The sequence below is a fragment of the Terrapene carolina genome, unplaced genomic scaffold, assembly GCF_002925995.2.
Source record: "Terrapene carolina triunguis isolate 2854851 unplaced genomic scaffold, T_m_triunguis-2.0 Scaffold247, whole genome shotgun sequence".
NCBI classification, from domain to species: Eukaryota; Metazoa; Chordata; order Testudines; family Emydidae; genus Terrapene; species Terrapene triunguis.
Genome location: NW_020664598.1, coordinates 7,008,108 through 7,032,342, shown reverse-complemented (window position 1 = coordinate 7,032,342; position 24,235 = coordinate 7,008,108). Strand labels below are relative to the sequence as shown.

General features: G+C 44.5%; 2 protein-coding genes across 2 annotated transcripts in view; both read right to left on the bottom strand.

The window, feature by feature from the left end:
- Positions 1–729: 729 nt before the first annotated feature.
- Positions 730–17,905, bottom strand: RTCB (RNA 2',3'-cyclic phosphate and 5'-OH ligase). Its single transcript, XM_024212946.3, has 12 exons — positions 17,742–17,905; positions 16,047–16,125; positions 14,712–14,779; positions 11,198–11,297; positions 9,272–9,428; positions 8,347–8,503; positions 6,820–6,979; positions 5,894–6,069; positions 4,964–5,152; positions 4,255–4,365; positions 2,411–2,530; positions 730–1,833 (listed from the first exon to the last, which is right to left on the bottom strand). Exons 1-12 carry the CDS (start codon positions 17,832–17,834, stop codon positions 1,726–1,728), a joined length of 1,518 nt encoding a protein of 505 aa, XP_024068714.1. The 5' UTR covers positions 17,835–17,905; the 3' UTR covers positions 730–1,725.
- A 2,440-nt stretch (positions 17,906–20,345) lies between these two features.
- BPIFC (BPI fold containing family C) overlaps positions 20,346–24,235 on the bottom strand; it is a 20,505-nt gene continuing 16,615 nt past the window's right edge. Inside the window, exons 13-15 of the mRNA XM_026657477.2 lie at positions 23,725–23,788; positions 21,799–21,875; positions 20,346–20,430 (exon numbers count right to left, since the gene is read on the bottom strand). Coding sequence (XP_026513262.1) covers positions 20,389–20,430; positions 21,799–21,875; positions 23,725–23,788 — 183 coding nt within the window. The 3' untranslated portion in view covers positions 20,346–20,388. The remainder of the gene's footprint in view (positions 20,431–21,798; positions 21,876–23,724; positions 23,789–24,235) is intronic.

Sequence of the window (24,235 nt, the reverse complement as noted above, 5' to 3'; positions counted from 1 at the left end):
TGCAAAACATGCACTGAAATTCAGTGAGCTTGATTCTGATCTTAGGCAGGTGAGAACTGGGAGTGATTCCACTGGAGACAATGGAGGAAGTGACATCAGAGTAAGGCCTGACAAGAGTCATACCAGTGTCTCCTAGCATAAACTGATTCTGTACCTATAAAAATAAAGTTCTAATTCTTAAAATTCTAATAAAACTTAATGTTAGGTTATTAATTCGAATCACATTCCATTCCATATTCCAACATCAACAGGTTTCATGCGAGGCACTTGCTTTGAATTAACGTTTTCATGAGTACGTAATCAAACAAGCCCAGGTTGGAGCCTCTACCAGTAGTTAGTTTCTGAACCCCTATTATGGGCATTTTTGCCAGGGTTGCACTTCTGCACTAGCTTCAGGGTTTTATTTTAATACGAGTGCCACCTACTGTCTGCATTTACAAGCAAGTTTCATCCAGGACAAAAGCGAGGGGGGGAGAACTGGTTCTGAGAAAAATGTAATGTTAAACAATTCCATTAAAGTTAAGCACTTATTTGCTATATTAGCATTTCTTGGAACAAACAAACTGCTACTAAATACAAACATTTGTACAATTCATAGCCCACATGCAGACACAGCAGCTTGGCTATAATCTGAAATCTTGGTAACTTCTAGACCACAGTATAAGCACTTTTTTCTTTTTAATAATCAGCTGTTTCAGCAATATAATGAGGACACCACACACACTACAGTGATTTTGTGTTTTCCCATTTTATTTAGAAGTTCCAAGTTCCCAGAAATTCACCAGTTTTGGTGATTTGCCTCCCAAGTCTCAATTACTAAATGTAAAACAAAAATAAAGGGCTAATCTGTCAGTCTCAAATCATACTTATCTTCAGTCATGATCCTGCATCTCAATCCACTAAGTCATCCACACAGAAACCCATTGGAGAGAGCTGCGCCAGCAGATCCAATTACAGTTGCAGACCTTTCAAGTCTTATGCTAAGCACATCTGTCAGTTGTTAAGTCACACCATGTGCAAGGTAACATTTGACCTTTTCAATAACATACCCAATGGCACCAGAATTCCCATCAGCCCTTGTGGAACAACTGTGAATATCAAAGGAGTCAGTACACCCCAGGATCATGTTTTAATTATGGGGGCTGTGTCTGAACCCTGGCTAGTCTCTCTCATGCTTTTTGTTAGGGTTAAGACCACTCCCTACCTCATAATTTGTTACATAACTACCACTACCCTATGTCTACACAATATAGACTAGTGTTTGCAAACAGAGCATCTTCCCACTGCCAGGAGTTCTGTATGTGACCTGCCAGAGGACTTCAGTTGGCGTCAGGAACTCCAGTCACTTGGGTGCACAGTGAGTTGGGCAAGGGTTATATATTAAATTGGCTGATGAAGGGTGTACTGCCATCTGCAGGCTTATTAGTGACAGTCTGGTTGAACCACGTCTGCAGTTCTACTAATGGAATTCAATGCATTTTGGTGGGATCATTAAACATAAGGCAACAGCATTGTTTTGTTTACCCCTTCTGCATACTAAAGAGCACCGTAACACAAAAAAAGTTACTTTTGAGACTCCTCGCTCAGTTGTATTTCCAGAATAGGGAGTGTACTATCTGAGCATTCTGCAGTCAAGAGGTATGAAAGAGGATGATGATGACAATTTTAGTCTGTTCTGTGGAAGGCATTGCTGTGCCAGTGATTTCTGATGGCCTCAGTCAGTTCCTAGCCTTTAATAACAGCGATAGGTCTCAATTTAATAGCTTTCTTGCTGATGCCAGCAGCATGGCAGGTGTTAACCACATCTGTCACATTTTTATAGGATTCTGGTGCCTAAAAAAAAAAAAAAAAAAAAAAAGAGACACACAAAGTTAGACACATGCCTCTTGCTTTACCTTTCTACTCTCTTAAAATAGGGGAACTTACTCATTGAGGAACTAGTTATTTTTACACAGCTAAAAGATTAGTGAACCACTTGAAGAACATAGCAAGTTTCTGTCTTATTGGGGGGGAGGGAGGGGAGGAGGAGGAGGAATCAAGCTATTTTGAAGATATTCAGGAACTGAACTAGCCACCATACTGGACTCAGCAGCAGGAGAGAGGACACCAGGTGCCTGCGCCATGGAACAAGCCACTCCAACTTCCTTCCAGAAAGAGGCAGCCTATAAAGGTTAACTTCCACAGTCCTATTAGTGTCTGGAATCATCAGGGGAAACCTCCATGGAGTTTTCCCTGATGCCATCATTTGGGCAAAGGACTCGATTGGGCTGGTTTCGAATGCAGGCTCTTCATGTGACACTTGGAGAATTGAAAGCTTCCACCAGGAATGCAAGTGCGGCTCCTCTAATTGCCCCAGTGGACAATTTGCTGTCTATCAGAGTACACATCCAGTCAGAAATTTAAAACTTACTTCTTCCATGACCAGCTTGGGGGAAGCAACACGGATTGCGATCCCCATGTCAGCCAGCTTGTCCAACACATCCTGGAAGTCCAAGTTTCGTCGAGATTTTGCTCGGGACAATGCACGACCCTAAACAATAGATTTAGATTATTTCACTTTGTTTTGTAGTCACCACAAGGAGTAAGAGTTGCATTACTAAGACCGACAGACAGTGGAAATAAAAATCACACACCTAGGTGTTTCATTCCAGCATTCTGCAAGACAGCATTTGCAGAAGTAATCATGCACAAATTTTATATTTAAACTAACCAGAGACTTGATGGGACAGAACACTCAGAATGTCTTACTTGGGGTTTACTTTTGGGGATTTCTGGTGCTATACAGCGCAAGCAATTTTTAACAAGCCAGCATACATTAATATTTAGAAGGAGGTGCGTGTTGTACACAAACCCCAAGTAGCAAAATATTCAGTCTGATGCAAAGATTACATGCCTCAGGAGAGCTGAGAAACAGGAGGCAGCAGTAAAATGCATAGGTGTGCTGGGGTTCCTGCATAATTAATAGCACATCCTGAAGCGTTGTTAGGGATCACTACATGTACAACAATCCACAGCATGCAGGTATCTAGGATTCCTGTAGGTCTCTCCAGTGATGAGCTCCCAAAATCCTAAGAACCGGTTCCCTACCGGGTCTTCGGCGGCACTTCGGCGGTGGGTCCTTCACTCGCTCCGGGTGAAGAACCTGCCGCCGAAAACCCGGAGCAAGTCAAGCCTCCCCCCGGCGAAGTGCCGCCGAAGACCCGATAGGGAACCGCGGGGTGAGTACAATACAAGCCCCACGTGCCTGTCTCTCCCCGCCCCCCCGCCCCCAACCCACATCCTGCCGACTACCCCCCTCAGAACCCGAAAGTTTCTCCTCCCCCCGTCCCCCACTGGGGTAGCAGCAGCAGCAGCTCTGGGGGCTATTTAAAGGGCTGTGGCTCCCCTGCTTCTACTGCCCCGGCCCTTTAAATAGTTGCCGGAGCCCTGGGGAAGCAGTAGGGCTCTGGCGGCTATTTAAAGGGCTGGGGCGGTAGAAGCAGCAGGATCCCTGGCCCTTTAAATAGCCCCTGGAGCCCCCCCCCCCCCCCCCGCTACCCCAGGGCTCTGGGGGCTATTTAAAGGGCCGGGGCGGTAGAAGCCGCAGGAGCCGCGGAATTTTTAAATAGCCCCCAGAGCCCCGCAGCCCTACCCGAGGGCTCCAGCAGTGGGGCTCTGGTGGCAATTTAAAGGGCCTGGGGCTCCAGCCCTTGCTGGGAGCCCCAGGCCCTTTAAACTGCCCCCTGGGGAAGCCAGGCCACCCCTTTAGCAACCGGTTCTACACTGGCTTCTAAATTTAACAACCGGTTCTCATGAACCGGAGCGAACCGGCTCCAGCTCACCACTGGGTCTCTCTTTTCACCGAAACTGCTAGGTAATCAGTAGCCACAATCTGGGCTTTAACTGGGTGAGGAAGCTGCAACCATTTCTTTCCACTGTTAAAGAAGCCCTCGCACCACCTCCTTCCACCAAGGGAAGTGCTTTGCATGGGCATCCTCAAGGCTTCCATTCCAGTTCTTAGTTCTGGGCTGTCAGTGTTTGGTGGTGGGGCTCTGTCCACCACACCAACCCTTTTTGTAGGCAAGGAAGCTTAGTGTTAGCCAGAGAAAGAGGCATCAATAGTGCACAAGACACACCATCTGCAGCACTCGATAGGCTAGAGATCTGGGAATCTTATCTCCCCTACCCACAAGTGTAACAGCACACTGGCTGCTCCTTGAGCAGCTGTTTTTTGGATATCCCATCACAATCCCTTTAACTGTTTTTTGTACTTACAGCTCCATGGCATGTGGTTCCAAAGGTCTCGGTCATGCCTTGTTCAGTACCAGTAAGAACATAGCTACAGGTTCCCATTGTCCCACCAATCAGTACTGGCTGTCCAGTCAGCTAGGGGCGCAAACAAAATAATATTCCCAATTTAAGATCAAAATCACTCAAGATTTAAGACAGTTTTGTTCAGTAAACGATATAAGGGGACCAGGGTGCCATCAAATGAATTCAGGATCACATATCCATAAAGGAGTGCTGGCAAGCCTCTGGCTGTGTACCCAGGACTCCTGATTCACTAGATGGACTGGAAAACGCAGGCAGTGTGTAAAAATGCTCATTATCATGAGGAGGCCAGGCAAACAGACACAGTTTGCCCTAAGGCAGGGATGGGTAAACTTTTTGGCCTGAGGGCCACATCTGGGTATGGAAATTTTATGGCGGGCCATGAATGTTCATGAAATTGGGGGTTAGGGATGTGGGAAGATCATGCAGGCAATTGTAGGTTGGGGAAGAAAGATGAATCAGGAAGTGTCCAAAAGTTTCAACACAAGCCTGAGGATAATGGCTGACACTGACAAGTGTTCCAATATAATTCATTTGCTACCCTTTTTGAACTGAAACATTTAAAATCTTCCGCTGTTAGTAATACAGAAACCCTTCCTATTCATCTGAAACCCCCTCCCCTGCCTCCACCTCCCTCTAAAGTTAACCGTACTTGGTAATCAACAGCAATGAGAGGATGATGAGGAGGGAAAGCCCTGGTCGATCCCTTTCTGTGCACCAGCAGGGTCCGCTCTTTTCCATCCACCACATGCTGCTCCACTTTGGCAATGTTATGAGACACATCATAGATAACATGAAGATCTAGGTCATCAGGGGTTGTGTTGAAGACTTTAGCGAAGGCCTAAGGGAGAAAGTTTGGATGTAAACACAGGAGCAATCTCTCACAGCTTTAGGGGTTAAAAGCAGCAGACTCATTTGAAAATGGCCTGTCACGGGAAACTGTGTGTCAGAAAACTGCAACTAAATGAAGTGACAGGTAAGGCAACACTTTCAGTTCAGCCTCCCTGGTTCTAGAAACACTGGGCCAAATGTAGCCCTGACATAAGTGAATACAACTTCATTGAAGTCAATTGAGTTGTGAAGTTTACTCTACAACCGAATTGGACCGATTATCTGTTCACTGGCAGCTTGGATCCTTCTGAAAGTATTAGAAATCAATCAGGAAGACTTAGAACACCAGAGATCAATCAAAAAAGCTGTGAAACAACATGCCTTAATATTTCCTCTTCTGCCAGTTTGAGGGTAACAATAAAGACCTCAGAACTTAGCTTTTGAAAATGGAGAGTTGGCACTTCTGAAAATTTTACCCTCTCAAACTGGCAGAAGAAGAAATGTTAAGATGTGTTATTCTACATCTTTTAGATGTAACCCAGTGAGACTTTTCTGCTGGTAAAAGGTATTGGACTGACTGCTCTTGAGACTGAAGTCTTCTCTTAAACCAACAAGTTAATATAGCACAGGCAGCAGAAAAGTACAAGCTTCACCCAGCTGCTCATCATCATGGCTCAAAACGTTTTACCTTGTTCCAGTGACCTTTAAAAGAACCTGAATACTTGCAGCAGAACAGCATCTCTGCTCCTACCTGTCTGGTTAGGAAAGTCATGGAAGAGCGGTTGACCCATGCATAGTTCCCAGCCGCTGCCATTCCCTTTAGGTAGTCCTGTCCCTCTGGGGAGGCAATTCTGGCGCATGCCAACTGGCGATCATTAACTATGATCTTGTCCCGTTTCATGGCTTTCTCCATAGCCACTAAAGCATCTGGGGAAAAACAAACAATACAACCAGCCTGTCACCTCTACTTTGAAAGGCTTTAGATCTGGATTCACAGGCACAAAACCCAGCTCCCCTCTCAGAGGTACCAGAAGGTGGTTGAACCTTCAACTTCCTCTTAAAATTAGAAGTGAATGTGTGGAATGAGGACTTCAGTTGTTGCTACACAGGGTTCCACAGTACTACCTTCAGAGTGAAAGTGATGGAACTAGGTGCCTGGGAGAAAAGACAAGCTCCTTAGAGCATGTGTTTTAAGTTTTAACTACCTAATAGGTACAGTTAAAGTCCTAGGAGTATGGTTTAGAGGTCTGAGCACAGCACTCAGTGCAGGAACTCTGATGTTCTAACCACAGCTCTAACACTGATTTTTTCTGTGATCTCTGGAAAGTTACCATCTCTCTCCTTTTCCTCTTATTTCTATTGCAATAGTGCCTAGGGATTCCAACCAAGGATTAGAGTCTCATTGTACTAAGCAAATACAAATAAAGACAGCTTCTGCCCTAGAGAGCTCACAATCTAGATCTCGGTCCCATTCCCCCACAATCTCAAATGGAGATAATTACCTACCTCATAAGGGCTGGTTAAGGATTAACTCACTGTTTTTAGAGCACAATATAAGTACTGAATATATTCTAATAAATTTGACTGGTTAATAGGGTTTATTGTGAGCAGCAGACTATTCTGAAGGATTTTATTTTACTTCAGCTCTTACAAAAGTAGTCTTATCACAGAATATACCTGTAGCAACTTGATGGCCCAGACCTCTGCTGCCGCTGTGGATCATTACACACACCTGTCCCTTGTGATCAATGCCCATCTTCCTGGCAGCATACTCGTTATAAATGTCATCCACCACCTGGATCTCAGCATAATGGTTTCCTGCTCCCAGGGTCCCCAGCTGTCAATTACAACAACATATCTTAGCCATCTACTGATTAGACACTGTACAAAAGGTGAGCCTTTGGGAACAGAGGAATGGCTGTCTCCTTTGGAGGGGATTAAGAATGAAGAGTCATGGATTTATGTGCAATATGGTGAATTGTAATAGAATGTGGTTAGAAAGTGGCAGTAGTGTTGCCACCTGAAGGAACAGATTCTAAAACACAGATAGTAAAGAGAAGCAGTCTTTACATAGCCTTAGTAATAGGGCTGCGGCAATGTCTACACTAGAGAGTTTACAGCGGCACAGCTGTACCAATGCAGCTGTGCCACTGTAAGATCTCTCGTGTAACTGCTCTATGCAAACAGGAGAGAGTTCTCCCATTGACATAATTAAACCACCCCCAACAACTGGCGGTAGCTATATCGGCGGCAAAACCTCTAACACAATATAGTGCTGTGCACACAACCACTTATGCCGGTATGGGGTGTGTGTTTTTCTCACACCCCCGAGCAACATAAGTTTTGCTGACATAAGTGGTAGTGTAGACATGACCAAAAAGTTCATAAATACAACAAACAGGTGGATTTTTTTTAAAGCCACATTCCTGGAGAAGTCGGTCATCAATGATGGAGATGTGGTCTGAGCATAGGACTGGGAGCCAGACTCTCCCAACTTCTAATCCTGGTTTTGACACCAACTCTGTACATTTGGGAAATTCACTTAACTGTGTGAAACAGATAATTACCTGGTCCACAGGAGAGATATGAAGGTTAAATGTTTGCAAAATTCTTTAAAGGTTAAAATGCTGTGGAATTGCAATATATTCTCATTAATAATGCCCAAGAGAGTTGGAGGAAGAAGCCTTTAAATTATAGCAATGGTATGATCTCTACTCTAGGCAGCATACCAAGTTAAATCCAGTCCCCTTGCATGGCAGTCCAGAATTTTACAACCAAGTAACAGGACATGTTCTTCAAGGTTTTTTTTTTTTTTTTTTAAATACATTGTTGGCTCAGACAATTTAAGTCAATGTAACCAGAACAACAACAACAAAAAAGAAATCTAGAAAAGCTACCATTCCTAAAAGGTTGACAAGTGCTAGTAGTGATGAATTCAAACAGTTAGGGCCAGCTGTTTAACGACAGATAGAAGGGCAATTTTATACATAGGTAAGAATTAAATTACAGTTCTTACTGTTATTTGTTTCCCCCTATTCTAGCTCTGTCAGAAAACAGATTCAAAATCATAACCCCTCCCAAATCAAGGCTAGTCAAAGCCTATATGAACACAGGGCATGAGTTACAGAAATGAATGAAGCTAATTTTTTCTTGTTGTTGTTTTAAACCTCAAAGTGTTTACAACCACCTTACAGGTAACATTACCTGAGGCAAACCTCTTTTCTTAGCTCTTGAGGAGACCTTATTAGGATCAGCCTGCAGCATCCTTCCATACTCCTCACAGTGCTCCTTGTCCTCTGCCCAGGCATAGCCTTCCCGGAGAGACCAGTCCACACCCATCTCCAGGGCCTCTTCCAAGTCCCTGCAATCATCAAGACACTTTCCTCAAACTCTTAAATGAGTACTAGCACAAAGTTAACCTCACATGTCATCCAAGGGTTCACACCCATGTCTGAAGCGGTGAAAAGCCAATGAGTTCACTCAACCCTTTGCTGCCAATCAAAAAGCCAGTTCCACAAAGATAAAATTAGTGAATAAAGCCACTTGCAACTTCATTGCTTCCCCTCCCCCGTATCAGGGTAACGGCTGACATTTTAGCATCACTATCTATACTGGGGTCGGCAACCTTTCAGAAGTGGTGTGCCAAGTCTTCATTTATTCACTGTAATTTAAGGTTTCGCGTGCTAGTAATACATTTTACATTTACAGGGGCCGGCGGATGGAACCCCAGCCTGGCAGCGGGCTGAGCGGGGCCCGGTGGCCGGCCATCCAGGCAGGCAGGCCAGGCTGAGCGGGGCCGGCGGATGGAACCCCAGGCCGGCAGCACAGTGCCACTGAAAATCAGCTCGCGTGCCACCTTTGGCGCACGTGCCATAGGTTGCTGAACCCTGATCTATACAATTAAAGAAACCCTCCACTATGAAAACTGATAACCTTTAAACCACCCTTAATTAATCCTCTGACTCCTAGATGGCTTTGTACTATTATTTCTAGCTGTATGTGTAGGGGAAAGGAATGGGCCAGGAAGTTTCTTTCCACCTCCTTCCAGCCTCCCACCTGCAAATCCCTTCTCAAAACAAAGGCCAGACACTGCCCATCCCCCAGAAGTGCACAAAAAGTCATTACTTACTTGGCATTCATGGGGATAACACCCTTGGAGCCCACGCCAACTGGAATATGGTCAAACATGGCTTGGGCGAGCTGTTCCTTCACGGGCTGGACGTCACTTTCATCCAGATTCGTACGCAGCAATCGGACACCACAGTTGATGTCAAACCCGACACCACCTGAAGGTATAAAAAACAACACACACACAAAGTTAATAGATGGGGCTGCTCAGTTGTGGGCCACAGAATGCTACACTGCAGCATTTGGCCATGTTCATCTTTAACACTGATGTGCTTCCTGACAGAGAAAGTTTTGCATATTAGGGCCTGAAGTCTTCATCAGTCCTACCACCATATTAAATGAGAGGACAGCTGCAATCTGCTCCATTTTAGTGAATTTCCATGCAGTCTGTAGGCCCCTGGCAAGTTGACAATGCAATCCCCCAGATAGGTAAAATCTGGCACTACTGTAATGAAAAGTATTCCATATCCACATCATCTTCACTCAGTGCTATAGGGATACTCCCCTGCTCTGGATACTGTCCTAGATCATGGATACAAAAACACAGTCTCCCACAAAATCCTTAACTTGCAAAGTTGCTCCTGTGATTAATATAGAAATACCTATCCAAACTACCCAACAAGCACATTACAATTAAAATACACTGATTTTCTACCCTACCAAACACAGCCTTTTCCATTTCTAATTTCAGTTATTTGAAAACAAAATCTTTGTATTTAAGGTAGCAGGCTTTTAAATTAGTGCAAAAAGTGTTCTCTGGAAGGCAAACAGCAAGCTCTCCCTGCTGTCAAGTTTTGGCAGTAAAATGTGACCCCAAAGTGTTTATGTTAAATGATACTTTATTTCAGTATTACAGGGGGATTAGAGAAGAGTGATGAGAATTTTCAAGAACGTGGAGAAACTCACAAGAGTGATGGGGTTATTTACCTAGAAAGGAGACAAATAAGGGGACATGAAATAATGACTGGCCTAAAAAAGACAGATTGGGAACTTCTCTTCTCCTTATCTCATAGCACAAGAGCAAGGGGACACTTAATGGAATTAGAAGTTGGGAAATTCAAAACCGATAAAAGGAAATTCACACATTGTGTAAGAAAATAACTTTGGAACTTGTTACCACAGGAACTGTTGAGGCCAAGAACTTAAGATTCAAAAATGGATTGGTTGTTTATATAGATGTCAAGAATATCCAGAGATATAATTAATGATAACATTTTTGGAAAGCATACTAACCTTGCTTTAGAGCCAGTATCTAACTATTAGAGATCAGGATGAGACCTATTTAGAGGGCAGATTATCCTAAATCTGTCTATTACGGGGTTCTTAAGCCTTCCTCTGAAACATCTGGTGCTGACCAGTGCCAGAGCAAGATACTGGACTAGATGGACCTGGGGTCTGGTCCATTATGGCAATTCCTGTGTTCCCATACACATAGTTTAGAATAATAGCTGTCAGATGCCAGCACAGAGGCATTTCCAAATGGTTAATAAAGGTGAACTGAAAAGTTCTTAAAAAAAATGAGGCAAAACTATTTAGATCCTAAATCCTTAACATAAACAGACAAACATTTTAAAACTAGAGTTAAAAATTAGTTCCTCTTTTACCTGCCCAAAACCAAGTTCAGGGGTTCTGGGCTCTCTCTTCAGAAGTTGGGAACAGACACCCAAAACAGCGTGAAGAGAGCAAGGCTCCCTGCACTATTTAGGTGCTTTGGTTGTAATCAACTCCGGCAGAAAAAACAGAGAACTTAGGATGCATGAACTGGTATCTTAACAGAGAAAAACTTTTCAGATCACTATTAAAAACATTTCACTTTACTTCTGTACTGTAAAAATGTGGGGATCTCAAACAGCTATTTCAAGAAAGAATTTCAGATCACCAAAGACAGTTCTCGAAGTATATTAGATCAGACTCAAGTTACTCTTACCTGGTGACACCACTGCGTCTGGGTCACTCATGTCAAATGCTGCCATGTTACCAATGGCAAACCCATAGCCAGAATGTACATCAGGAAGCCCAATAGATCTCTGAAAGAAAGTTCATCAGATTTCAAAAGGGCAGTGGAAAGACTTCTTTTAAATGATATACAACCCTGTTCCACATATGGACAGGCACAACGTAAAGCTTACATGAGACTAGTCACCAGTAACAGTATCAGGGGCAGTTTACAGATCCACACACACACCAGTCATCTACTTGGATTCAGAGTTCCCACATTCCGCACTGACACAGGAAACAACTTTTGAATTGAATTGTGGTATTTAAACTGATAAGCAATTTATCATTAGGACTCATCTGCCTCAGGTATAGCACATCTGCCTCATTCAATTAAACTGGATTTAATAATGACAAGCCCACACTCAAAGGCACAGAAGTTTAAGCATGCAGAAAGTCACCCAAAATGCCAGCAGATTGCAGACATAAAGGAAAGAAAAAAAGCCATGAAGTAAGAGGCGAGCAGGAAACAGACAGCATTTTCCAATATTGAATTGTATAATTGCACACAAACCAAGAAAGTGCTTCATTCCAACGGGTGAAACAACAACAAAATGACCCAAGAGGTAAGAGGTAGATGTTTAAGCTAGTTTTTGTTAGTGACACCTGCAACACAAAGAGGCCGTTTTGCAGATACTTTATTTTATAATGTCTAAAAGAGGCCTGCTCTTTCCCCTCCCCAACAACCCTAGAAATTCAGATTGTGTCTGTCCTGGGAGACTCTACGGAGAAGTAGTAATGACTTCACAGCTTTCAAGAAAATGAACCCTGATCAATTGATAAGGGTTGTGATTTTTAGTCAGACTATTTAAAACTGTTTGAACACTTATTTAAACACAAACGTTGGGAAGAAAAGCCATTTTATTAAGAATTCAACCTTTTCCCCTGTCCTAAGAAAGCTCGATTTACAACCAGGAAGCCCTCTAACACAGACAAAAGTCTGGAATGGACATTTGTGACATTTCTGTGGTAAGACATAAGCTGAACAGGCCACAAAAACAAAACAATCTGCATCCCCAATTCTTCTCCTTTACATGTCACCTTTAAGAACTTTTATAGCCCCAAGGGCAGCAATTTATTGCAAAAACAAATTAGAGCTTTTGCTGAGTTACCATGTAAAACAATTAAAAATGAAACAACCATGTTGCTTATTGACAATTAATAAAAATGAAAAGTAATTCACGCCCCCTACAAAAACACTTTACTCTCAGCTTCCTAAAAAGTGACACACTATCATGTATAGAAGTTTCTTAAATTTATTAGAAGCAAAAGAAAGACAAAGAAAAATGTAGGTCCGCTATTTAGTGGGGAAGGAGAACTAATAACAGATGACACCAACAAGGCTGAGGCGTTTTAATGCTTCTGTCTTTATTAAAAAGATTGTGGTGGGATGGTTAACATAATATCAACAACAAGGGGGAGGGACACAAGCCAGAACAAGGAAAGAACACGTCCAAGGATATTTAGATAATTTAGATGTATTCAAGTTGGTCAGGCCTGACGAAATTCCCCCTAGGGTAGTAAAGGAACTAGCAGAAGCAGTCTCGGAACTATTGGTGATTATTTTCAAGCACTCATGGAGGATGGGTGAGGTCCCAGAGGACTGGAGATTGGCAAACATAGTATCTATCTTTACAAAGGGGAACAATAAGGATCCAGAGAATTATAGATCAGTTGACCTAACTTCAATACCTGGGAAAATATTTGAACAAATTATTAAAATCATCAATTTATAAGCACCTAAAGAATAACAGGGTAATAAATCATGGCCAGCATGGACACAAACAACAAATCATGCCAAAAGAACCTAACTTCCTTCTTTGACAGGGTTACTGGTATAGCAGATAAGGGGGAACAGTAGACCTGATATATCTTGATTTTAGTAAGGCTTTTGACACAGTCCAATTCTCATAAGAAAATTAGGAAAATATGGTCTAGATGAAGTTACTATAAAGTGGTTGCACAATTGGTTGAAAGACTGTGCTCAATGGGTAGTTATCAAAGTTTCATTGTTAAACTGGGAAGATGTATCTAGTGGGGTACTGCATGGGTCTAGTACTTTTCAAGATTGTCATTAATGATTTGGATAATGGAGTGGAGAGAATGCTTATAAAATTTGCAGATTACAGCAAACTGGGAGGGGTTGCAAGCACTTTGGAGGACAATAGCCTTGACAAATTGAAGAATTGGTCTGAAATCAAAAAGATGAAATTCCATAAAGTAGTACACTTAGGACGGGGAAAAAAAAATCAAGTATGGAAATATAAACTGGGGAATAAATGACCAGTAGTACTGCAGAAAAGGATTTGGGAATTATCGTGGATCCCAAATTGATATGAGCCAACATAATGCAGCTGCCAAAAGGCTAATAGCATTCTGGGGTGTATTAACTGGAATGCTGAATGTAAGACATGGAAGGTAATTGTCCTGGAGAGGCCTCAGCTGAAGTACTGTGTTCAGTTTTGGGTGCCACCTTTTAGGAAAGGTGTAGACAAGAGTCTCCCAGAGGAGAGCAACAAAAATGATCAAACGTTTCCAAAGCCTAACGTCTCAGGAAAGGTTTACAACCCCCCCCCCCCCCCCAAAACCCCCAACAACAAAAACTAGGCATGTTTAGTTTTGAGAAAAGACGACTGGGGGGAGGGGTTGTTAATAAGTCTTCAAGTATGTGAAGGGCGGTTATAAAGCAAATAGTGGTAAATTGTTCTCCACATCCCATGAAGGCAAGACTAGAAATAACTGGCTTAATCTGCAGTTTAGGAGATTTTAGAAAAAAAACTAACAATAAGGATAGTTAAACACTGTAATAGGTTTCGAAAGGAGGACATGTAATTGTCCTAACTGGAGGTTTTTAAGAGCAATTAGACCTAGGTTTACTAAGTCCTGACTCAGTGTGTGGGGGGGCTGGATTAGATGACCTCTCAGTGTTCCTATATTTCTGTGATTTTGTTCTATCTGCAACATTGCATTAGAACATGATGCTTCATGTCCCATAGGCATGAAGGGAAAAGGCAGAATGCACAAGAAGCCACAACAGAATGTGAATTTCATAAAATGTTATTTTGATCTAGAGTAATGAGAAAAAGGACACACACAGAGGCCACCATCAAAAAGTACGCATTTGCCATGGCTTGTATAAATCACTTGATGGGGTGTATATTTTAAGTACAGACAATACTAAGGTAGGATAAATATCCCAATACCATCTTTACTTTTTCAATTATCTCCACTGTAACTGTATCCTGCTGGTACTCTGCCAAGGAAAACAGCTGCTGACCTTTAATCCATACATATACAAAAGGAAAGCCACAATTTCACGGGTGGGTTCCAAATGCACAGCTCTCTTGAAATGAAGTTCTACACTCTAGTTCCCAACATGATCACCATTTCGAAGACATCAACCAAGGGTGGGGGGGGGGGGACAATTCTTCAGAGCAGTCACTCACATGAATAATGCCAGGTAGTGCAGCCACATTCCCAATCTGTTTCATGGCCGGCAAGAATCCACCAGCACCTGAAAGAAGAAAACTGAAAGTTTATCCAAGGGACTTGCTGATGAACAGTGTTGATCATGAAAAGTGCTACCATATCAGTCAAGTTGCTGACTCAAATCTAGGCAGATCAGTGGTGACCAAAAGTCGTTTCAATCTGGTGGAAAATGCCTGGCACTTTGGGGAACTACAGCTCCATTACACTGAAGAGTTTCTGAAATTCTCCCACTGTGGTGCCAGTATCAATGCAGCTCCGACTGTTGCTAGCTTCAAAGTGCTGGTATAGGCCACCTGTCTATATTTTTACCGCCATATAATCTAGGCCTGTATAAAGGAATTAAAAATGCTGGTTCACAGTCTACAACAGAGTTTCCACGAGTGCTAGATTAAAAAAGGTGGGATAATTTCTGAAAATCCTCAATAGACCATGCTTCAGTGAAATGAGTCTTGTGGCATCAGTGCAGAGGTGTCGACATAACACAAACCACCTCCACAATTGGCACTCTTGTTGGTAAATATCAAAAGATAAGCCAAGGACTGACTGGGGTATGGAGAATGAACTCCCTTTTCTCCCCACTTTGTGGTCCCTGCCGCATTCCAGGTCAATGCTGAGGCACTGTCAGGAAGTTTGCACTCTTGATGTCCATGCTGTACCAATATCATGAAGGTAGAAGCCTTCAGAGGACAGTGCCAAGTCAATTTAGGCCTACATTTATATTTATATATAAAGAGGTTACAAAACCCAAGATCAACAGAAATATCCCCATGTTTGTTGTTTTAGCTTCCTCTGTATTATATATTTAAGATTTCCTTCCTGCATTGTGCTGTCACATGAGAACTAGAAATTAACTGACAAGTCTATTTTCATAGTCCACTCTGAGTGAAATACAGGAAATAACTAAAAGGATATAATTATGAAAAGTGCAGTAAATTTTAAAATCCCTTTAATTTTCAATTATCTAAAGTTCTTATTAATACAAGAATTTATTAATTATTTTTTAAACTTGCTTAAGTACTTTACAGTCACCAGGACTGGCAAGCCAACATGTTTCAGCAGCACTATTTTCAGGATAGCAGTGTAGTCAGGCACACAGGCAGTGCATAATGTCATGGCTGGACGTATGAGTAGCCTTCACTACACAATTTCATTGTTTTCTTTGATGCATGCAAGCCACATTAATTCAGGGTTGGAGGCTTTTTTAGGAGGCAAGGGTGAAAAAAGTGAAATAAGGGACGCAAGTATTTGAAATTTAATGAAAACAAATGAGAATGGGATCTTCTTGTACTTACCTCCACCTCTGCAGGCATTTCGTAACTCCTCAAACATTAATTTCTCTAGCGGCTCATTAACATAAAACACTCCTTCCACCTAGAAGCAAACACAAGAACGGGAAAAGACAAAATAATGAATCGTTACTGGTCTTACAAAAACTCATGGCCACAAGCAGGACTACACTACAGAACGAGAATTGCCAAGATTAATGGTATTTAATAGATTACAAAGTGTATTTTTTTTTGTCATTTTCTTGCCATTGTTTATTTAGAAGTATATTATTTTATTAGGTTTTTGATAGTGCTTAAGACATGCTAGGCACTTCCTAAAGACACAATCCTCGCTCCAAGAAGTTTACAATCCAAACACTCAAGCCTGCAAACACTTAGGCCATGTCTATATGTACAGTGCTGCAGCAGCGCAGCTGTACGGATACAAGGGGAGGGATAGGGGTTGAGAGTTCAATCCTTGAGGGGGCCACTTAGGGATCTGGGGCAAAATCAGTACTTGGTCCTGCTAGTGAAGGCAGGGGACTGGACTCGATGACCCTTCAGGGTCTCTTCCAGCTCTATGAGTTAGGTTTCTATAAACTGCACCACTGCAGTGTGTCTGGTGAAGATGCTCTATGCCAATGGGAGAGAGCTCTCCCGTCGGCATAATAAAACCACCTCTGCAAGTGGCAGAAGCTACCACAGCAGGAGAAGCTCTCTTGCTGACATACCACTGTGCACATGAGTGCTTATGTCGGTGTAACTTATGTTGCTCTGGGGGTAGTTTTTTCACACCCCTGAGCAACATAATTTATGCCAACATAGGTTGTAGTATAGATATAGCCTGAGGCACAAAACTGCTGATATGCATTAGTACCTGTAGTATTAGGGCCTAAAGTCAGACAGATGTTAGGGAGAACAGAGGTGGTGTATATGTGGCTCAGGTGGTGCCTAGGTGTACCTTAGGCTCCTAACTTGTACTTCTGGAATTAGACACAATTATACCTTGGAGCATTATGCCCTGCACACCAGGATGCTTTCCCTGAAGTTTATTTTAATATTGCCAGTTTCACACGCTAAGGGAATCATTAAGTAAGGATGAAGAAAAATAAATCCCAGCTGCACCTGCGCTCTCTGGGCCCGGGGAAGAATTGTGCCTGCCTCCAAGAGGCCCCCACCGCCAGCCCCCAGCAGCCACTTGTTTCATTTCCAAACAAGCACCTTGGTGCTTTCTCCCCGGCTGCCCCTCAGGTAGGGAAGCGGCTTCCCGGAGAGCTGCTGAGCAAAGGCATCGCCCGGACGCCCCTTTGACCTGAGCCGACGCAGCACCTACCCAGGGGGCGCCGACCCGCTTGTCTCCTTGGGCCCCGCCCCTGGGGCTGGTCCCAGGCTCAGGCCGCAGCTCCCCGGGGCAGGAGCTTCGCGGGGTGCGCAGAGCCTGGCACGCTGGGGCCCGGCCACGGGACGGGTCTCGCGGACAGCAACAGGCCACGCACCGCCAGGGGCTCCGCCTCCCTCCTCTCGGCGCGGGGGCGCCAGCGGCCCCAGGGCGAAGGGGCGGGGGAGGGGAGGAGAGTCTCGGGGCGGCCCAACCCCCAGCTCAGGCTCCGCGCGCACGAGCGCGCGCTGAACGGTCGGTCACTGCCGAGCGTGAGCCCAGGCCCCCCCCCCCCCCCCCCCCCCCCCCCGCCCCGCCCCGCCCCGCCCCGCCCCGGAGCTCACGTTCATGTTGGGCACGAAGCCCTTCTTGATCCTCCAGCTATTCTTGTCCAGCTTGTCCAGGTACTGCAGCTCATCGTTGTAGCTGCGGCTCATGGCGGCGGCCCTGTAGACTCCGTGTCACACACACCGCTGCTCCACTTCCGACACGGCGCCACCGGCCAGGATGCAACGGGGGCCGCCGAGGCTCAGGCTGTCTCAGAAGGCGAAAATCCAGCGAATGGGAGGGCAGTGGTTGAAGAGGTTGGACGGGACCCGCCGAGGCTCACATTTCATCCGTTCAGTCTGGAGCGTTACATTACGCCAGCCCTGTGGCGCTCTGCAGCGCCCCCTAGCGGCCGAGCAGGGCGCTGAGCCATCGGGAGGGTCGCCCCGCCCCCGGGGGTGTGGGGGCGGCGCGTGGTAGGAGACCGTCCTGACAAAACCCCACCGCGGGGAGCTAGTGCGCGCGGCACCCTCACAGGGCCCGTGCAGAGCGCAGTGGCAGGGGGTTCCGCAGCCGCTGGGTCCCTGCAGGGAAGGGGGAGGACGGGGGTACTGGGGTGGGATCTCCGGGACTCATCCCCAGAGTCAGGGCCATCCTGAGGATTTATGGGGCCCTACGCAGTATTATTAAACTGGTGTCCCTCTGCTGGCACAACTGGTGCTCCTACGCCAGCACGTTCAGCTCTGTGAATACTGGTGCCCCTATGCCGGCGCAACTGGTGCCCCTGCCTTCTGCCTAGTAAGGAGACTGCAGCGCGTGCTGGGTGTGTGGGAGCCAACCTGCTCTTACCTGCTGGCCTGGTCATAGGTGTGGACTATGTGGGTGGGTGCTCCAGGCTGAAGCACCCACAGGGAAAATTTAGTGGGTGCAGAGCACCCACTGGCGCCAAGTTCCCCCCCTCTGCCCCACTCCCCCCGCGCTTCTTGTGCGCTGGCATCCCTGCATTTACCAACTCCTCCCCCTCCTTCCCAGCACTGCCAGAGCACCATCAACAGCTGATTCATGGCATCAAGCTCCGGGAGCAGGGATAGGGCATGCTCAGGGGAGGAGGTGGGGCGTGGGTGGTGCAGGGGCCGGAAGAGGTGGGGAGGGGGCTTGGGGGAAGGGGTGAAGCGGGGGCAGGGCCTGGAGGGTCTAGGGTCCTGGTGGTGCCCCAAATTTTCGGGTGTCCTACGCAGCTGCGTACGCCTAAGGACGTCCCTGCCCAGAGAGGGACAGTTTGCTTGTGTGGGCCACCCCTTGCTGGTGTGTAGGGACCGAGCCCTACTGCCCCCTAGAGCTCGCCCAGCCCCTCACACGAGCTCTGCAGTGCGATCAAGAGCGAGAGCTCAGGAGGCTGCTGCCCTCCCTGGGCCACCCTTTCCCCCCCAGCACCCTGCAGTCTGCCTTGCCACCCAGCAGACACTGATAATGCCACCATACATCAGCTACTGGCTAGGGCACCCAAATGAATCACAGCTGGCTGAAAGTTTTCACCTGCAAAACATTTCCTGCTGAAAAATGGGGGTTTGTCAAATACAGGTCACTGGTTGTTGGGTTTTTCTGCTGGAAAATAGGATGTGCAGGGCAAGTTTTTTGGAAATCAGAACTTTCAAAATCAAATGAAAACATTTGTTTCATTTTTCAAAAACTTCTTTTTTAATTTCAAGTTTTTATTCCCCCTTCCCTTTCAACAGCCCCTTTTTGTCACTGCAAGCTGAAGAGCCAAGGGGAGCTAGGAACTCTTCCAGGTGGAACAAGGAGTAGATAGCACTAGGAGTAATTGAATGAATCATTAAAAAATTTTGCCTGAAGATTTCTTGAAAGCGAGATTGTGGAATAGTTTCTCAAGAAAAGTGGTTGTAGCTGCATTTCTTGGCATATCTAAAACTTAGGGATACAGTACTAACGAAAGTGTAAAGAATAATTCTGTATTGTCGGAGCACGAACTAGACTAATGGGTCTTTTTCAGCTCTCAGTTCTATAGTTCTGGAGCCTCTTGGGTACCCACTTATTTATAACTAAAAAGACATCAGGGTAGTCCCTGTCCTGAAATACCACTCAGAAGAGCAATGGCACTTGGTCCACCCCTCTGATCAAACTCTGAGGAAATCCTTTCACAAAGAACTCAGAAGATTTTAGTCCTCATAGGCACCAAGAGAGTTTTCAGCTTGAAGCACTTTTTGATAGCTCCCACTTCATATTAAACACAACAGATGCATTCAGTTGGAAGCAGAATAAGAAGTTTATGCTACAACAAGACCATTAATAAAGCAGCTGCCAATGATAGCTGTGTTTGCAGTTTGGTGGCATACATCCTTCCTTTTTTCTAAAGAATATTGAGCTTCCCAGGAAGTATATAGAAAAGGCTTTACTTAAACAGAGAGACTTTAACCTTTAAAAACAGTAACTTTTGCAGCACCTACAAACTCCTGAATAACAAATGCTTCCCCTACCTAACCACAAAAACACACACGGTAATATGTTTTTTACATTGTTCTCTGCTGGATACATGCTAGTCAAGTCCCTCTTTCTTTTTGGCTTTTTGCCCAAATCAGAGCAGAAGTGGGAAGACTTCATTCATTTCCAGAATTTTTTAATTTAAAAACAAAGGGACAGTGTTCAGCCTTCAGGGTCATGTTGTTGGTTGGGAACTTCCCGATCATCCAAATGAGCTCTCCTTCCTTAGAGTTTGTAGTCAATGTCAGTGGAAATCAGCAGATAACCCTGAGGAGAGAAGAACATTCACAAAAGTGCCTGAAATTACTGATAGTTAAGCATCTGAATTTTCAGTTTTAATTCTGTCCTGGGGATTAAGGGTGAGAATCTTTACTGAAGAGAACTGAGACTTACTAGTAGCAACTTCAAGAAGTTCACAAAGGGATGGAGACTTCTACACACAGACCCATAAACTCCTTGGGGCTCTGCTGCTTTGCACCACACTGCCAGCAGAACCTGCACCTAAAGCTCATGTAGCCAGCCATGGGAGTATCACTCCAGCTAACAGGGAACCTCCATTGACACACAGATGGTGTAGTGATGCTTCAGTGCCACCTCCCCACTCCTGGTACCAGTGTAATGTGACTAGAGAGGAAGGGGTGTGAATGAGGCTTCCATGTACCTTATCATTAGCTGCTGCATTGGCCCTCTTGGGGCGGTTGGCAGCCAGGGCAAGTTAGAGCAGCCTTCAGGTAGTTGCAATTTCTATCAGGGGATTGGCCTGCCACAAAGCTGTCCGAAGTTTACGGAACGCAACCGTGGCTTAAAACTATCTTCGCACTCCCTCTCCAGAGTTGTGCTTCAGCACCAACCAAAGAACTGGGCACAGTGTTTGGACTATAAAATGACTGCAAAGGTGGGAGATGATTGGAACAATCTGATTGGCTCATTAATTTTCTACAAATTAATTTATTATTGATTCCTGTTTCTAGCAATGCCCTGTGCACCCAAATTAAGGGCTAACTTCTCGCCCTGCATCAACAAATGACTGCAGCAAGTGATGGTAGCAGAATATCGCCCTCTGTTTTTCCATTTGATTATTATATCAGCAAGAACCATTGAGGCACAGGGTATATTTGAGAGATTTATGACCAGCTGGGACACATACCCATAGGAGCTCATTAATCCTCAGGAAATGCCCCGCATCTTTATCATTATTACTATTATTATATATATAAAGCTCCAGTTATTCACAATACATGAGGAAGGCCAAATTCTGTTTCATTTATGTTTGAGCAACCCTATTGAACTCAATGGGGTTGCACTGAGAAGATGGAGACTTGAATTTAATTTGATGGGGCAAATTTAGACAAGATGTAAAAAGCTGTGTAACTCCTTTGACTTCCAAGGGGTTACTCTCACTTTCACCACATTTGAATTTGACCCATTGAGTGCATTTGGCCACTGAATATCCGCACATTTGGCTCAGTTTTATTTTTTCCCCTCAAAGAATGAGAAATTTGTTCCTAAAGAGAAACTTTTGTGGTATGAAATTTCTCATCTTATACCAAGGACTTTTACTGTTTTAATACGCTAACAATCTAGCAAAAGAGGAGTAAGAGGAGTTTCTTTTTAAGAAGAAACCCAGTTTCTCACCTCGTTAACTTTAACAACAGGTCTGAGGAGGGTAATTTGGTCCAGGTTAGGAAGAGGGAATCCCTTCTTCAGTTTAGCTTAAAAAAAGACAAACAAAATGTATATAATACTTAATAATTATAACTTGCACTTCTATAGCACCTTTCCAAGGATCTCAAGGTGTTTACAAACATGAATGAATAAATCCTTACAACACCCCTGGGTGGTAGGTATGATCTACATTTACAAAGGGGCAAAGAGAGGTCAAGAACATAAGAATGGCCATATTGGGTCAGACCAAAGGTCCATCTAGCCCAGTATCCTGTCTTCTGACAGTGGCCAATGCCAGGTGTTTCAGAGGGAATGAACAGAACAGGTAATCAATCAAGTGATCCATCCCCCGTTGCCCATTCCCAGCTTCTGGCAAACAAGCTAGGGACACCTGCCCATCTTGGCTAATAGCCATTGATGGTCCTATCCTCCATGAATTGATCTAGTTCTTTTTTGAATGCGCTCCCATTGCCTCAGCACTTTGCAGGAAGTGCTCAGCACATTAGCTCTCCTAAGTGTCCTATCCAAAGTCACCTAGAGTTAGCAGAGGAATTGTGAACACCAGTCTTGTGCTCCAACCACTAGCAAACACCCCTTCTTCTTTGTCTGCACTGTCCAAGAAGGGTGAAAAATACATCCTGGTAAAGAGGTCCATGCACCCCTATTTTGAGGGCTTAAATGGGACTTAAGTGATGCATAGACTTTATGCTGGTCCTCTGGATAGGGGTTATTTTCACTCAGAATGACTGGCTAGGTTAGCACACGGAGCAGTGATAGGAATTTCCCCATAGAGCTCCTCCAGTGTGCTTCATCTGTTACTTGTAGAGACCACCTCTAGAGATAATAATAATGCTGCCCCTTTTCAATCCATGCAGCTAGTCAAAGTTTGGGACTCTGGGGATGTTCCAGTAGAGAGCAGAAATTCATGGTAGATATTTCTTTGTTCATTTACAAAGAACGTACAAAGTGCTGTGTCTCTGAATGCAGAAGGACATAGCAGGAAACAGCTTCTTTTTCTCACAGCACCAAGAGCATTCTTTTAAGCCTGCACCTTTGACCCCAAAACCTCTTGTAATGGATACTAAACTGTAGACAGGATCATGACACCTCCCACCCTCCCAAGTTTCTTCCAGGGTCAAGCACTGTGTTTTCAGTTGCTCCTTCAGTCTGTCTGTCCTCTGTGTTTTGCTGAGTATTTTGTGTGTATGAGGGAGGGCAGAACTCGTTCACCCACTCAAAAACTCCTGGCCGGGTTCACAACCCCCTTTTGTTTTAGGTGAGGAGTTTGTGATTAATTCATTCTGAGAGTTACATTAATTGAAGGGTGCATTCACACCCAGTCTAAAAGAGGTTGTGATCCAAGCAGTCACCTGTATCTCTCAGCATAACAATAATAACACTCTTGTATAGCAGTTTTCATCCATAGCACTCAAAGCAACTTTACCAATGAACTCAATATCATTACCCTCATTTTACAGATGGAGAAACTGAGGCATGGAGAGGGGGAGTGATTTACCCAAGGTCACCCGCAGGGCAGTGGCAGAGCTAGCAATAGAATCCAGGTTTCCTGAGTGCCAGTCCAGTGCCCTATAATTCAATTTCTATGCCCAGTGAGTCCTTGGTTTCTCTGATGAAACTTCAAGTTAGCGCCAGTTGTAGTGGTGGTTTGAGAATGTGTTTACTTGTCCCCTAGAAATTGGCTGATACCCACAACTCATTTCACATAGGCTACCGGCTGATCGTAACGACATCTTGTCATTTCTCATCTGAGTTGATGTGGAAAATTGTCCCTAATGGTGAAAAGCCCCATATCACATTACCAATTCCTGGAGCCATGTAACGGTTATTTTGTTAACAGAGATCAGGGCTATTAAAGGAACTGCCCACTATCCTTACCATTGGCTGCTGGGATTACTCCATTCCGTAAAACGTAAGACAGGAAATTGTCCAAAAGTGAGACCTGCCATGGGGGAGAAAATGGATTTAGGGACCACTTCCTGATATCTATGAAGCTGCTCCATACTAAATCTTGGATGGAGTTTTAAGAAGAAGAGTCCTGCTCACGTGAGCAGACCTTATTTGGGTAGACAAACCCACAAGTGACAATGACCCTTGGGGATGATGTAAAAGATACAGAACATGAGGATCTGGATCTCGTTACCATGCTTGCAATAGTTTCATTTAAAATAATCAGTTTCATTTACTTGCAAGATAATTTATCTTTAACTGTACAGCAGTATCTGGGAGATTTTAATTCTCCTCTGCTCAGCTTCCTAGAGCTCACCAGTTGTCCTCAGGATGAAACTGCTCTCTATGGGAGGCAGGGTTTTTCCCTATTATGTATTTCAGGCATTTGTGACTAGTATTGGCTCCCACTCCCTACCTTAATGATGATAATCTGTGCTGA

Coding starts and splice junctions, on each gene's coding strand:
- RTCB (XM_024212946.3), bottom strand. CDS start 17,834: ATGAGCCGCAGCTACAACGATGAGCTGCAGTACCTGGACAAGCTGGAC. Junction 16,126..17,741: donor GCTTCGTGCCCAACATGAAC/GTGAGCTCCGGG, acceptor GTTTGCTTCTAG/GTGGAAGGAGTGTTTTATGT. Junction 4,366..4,963: donor TCATTGCTGTTGATTACCAA/GTACGGTTAACT, acceptor TTGCGCCCCTAG/CTGACTGGACAGCCAGTACT.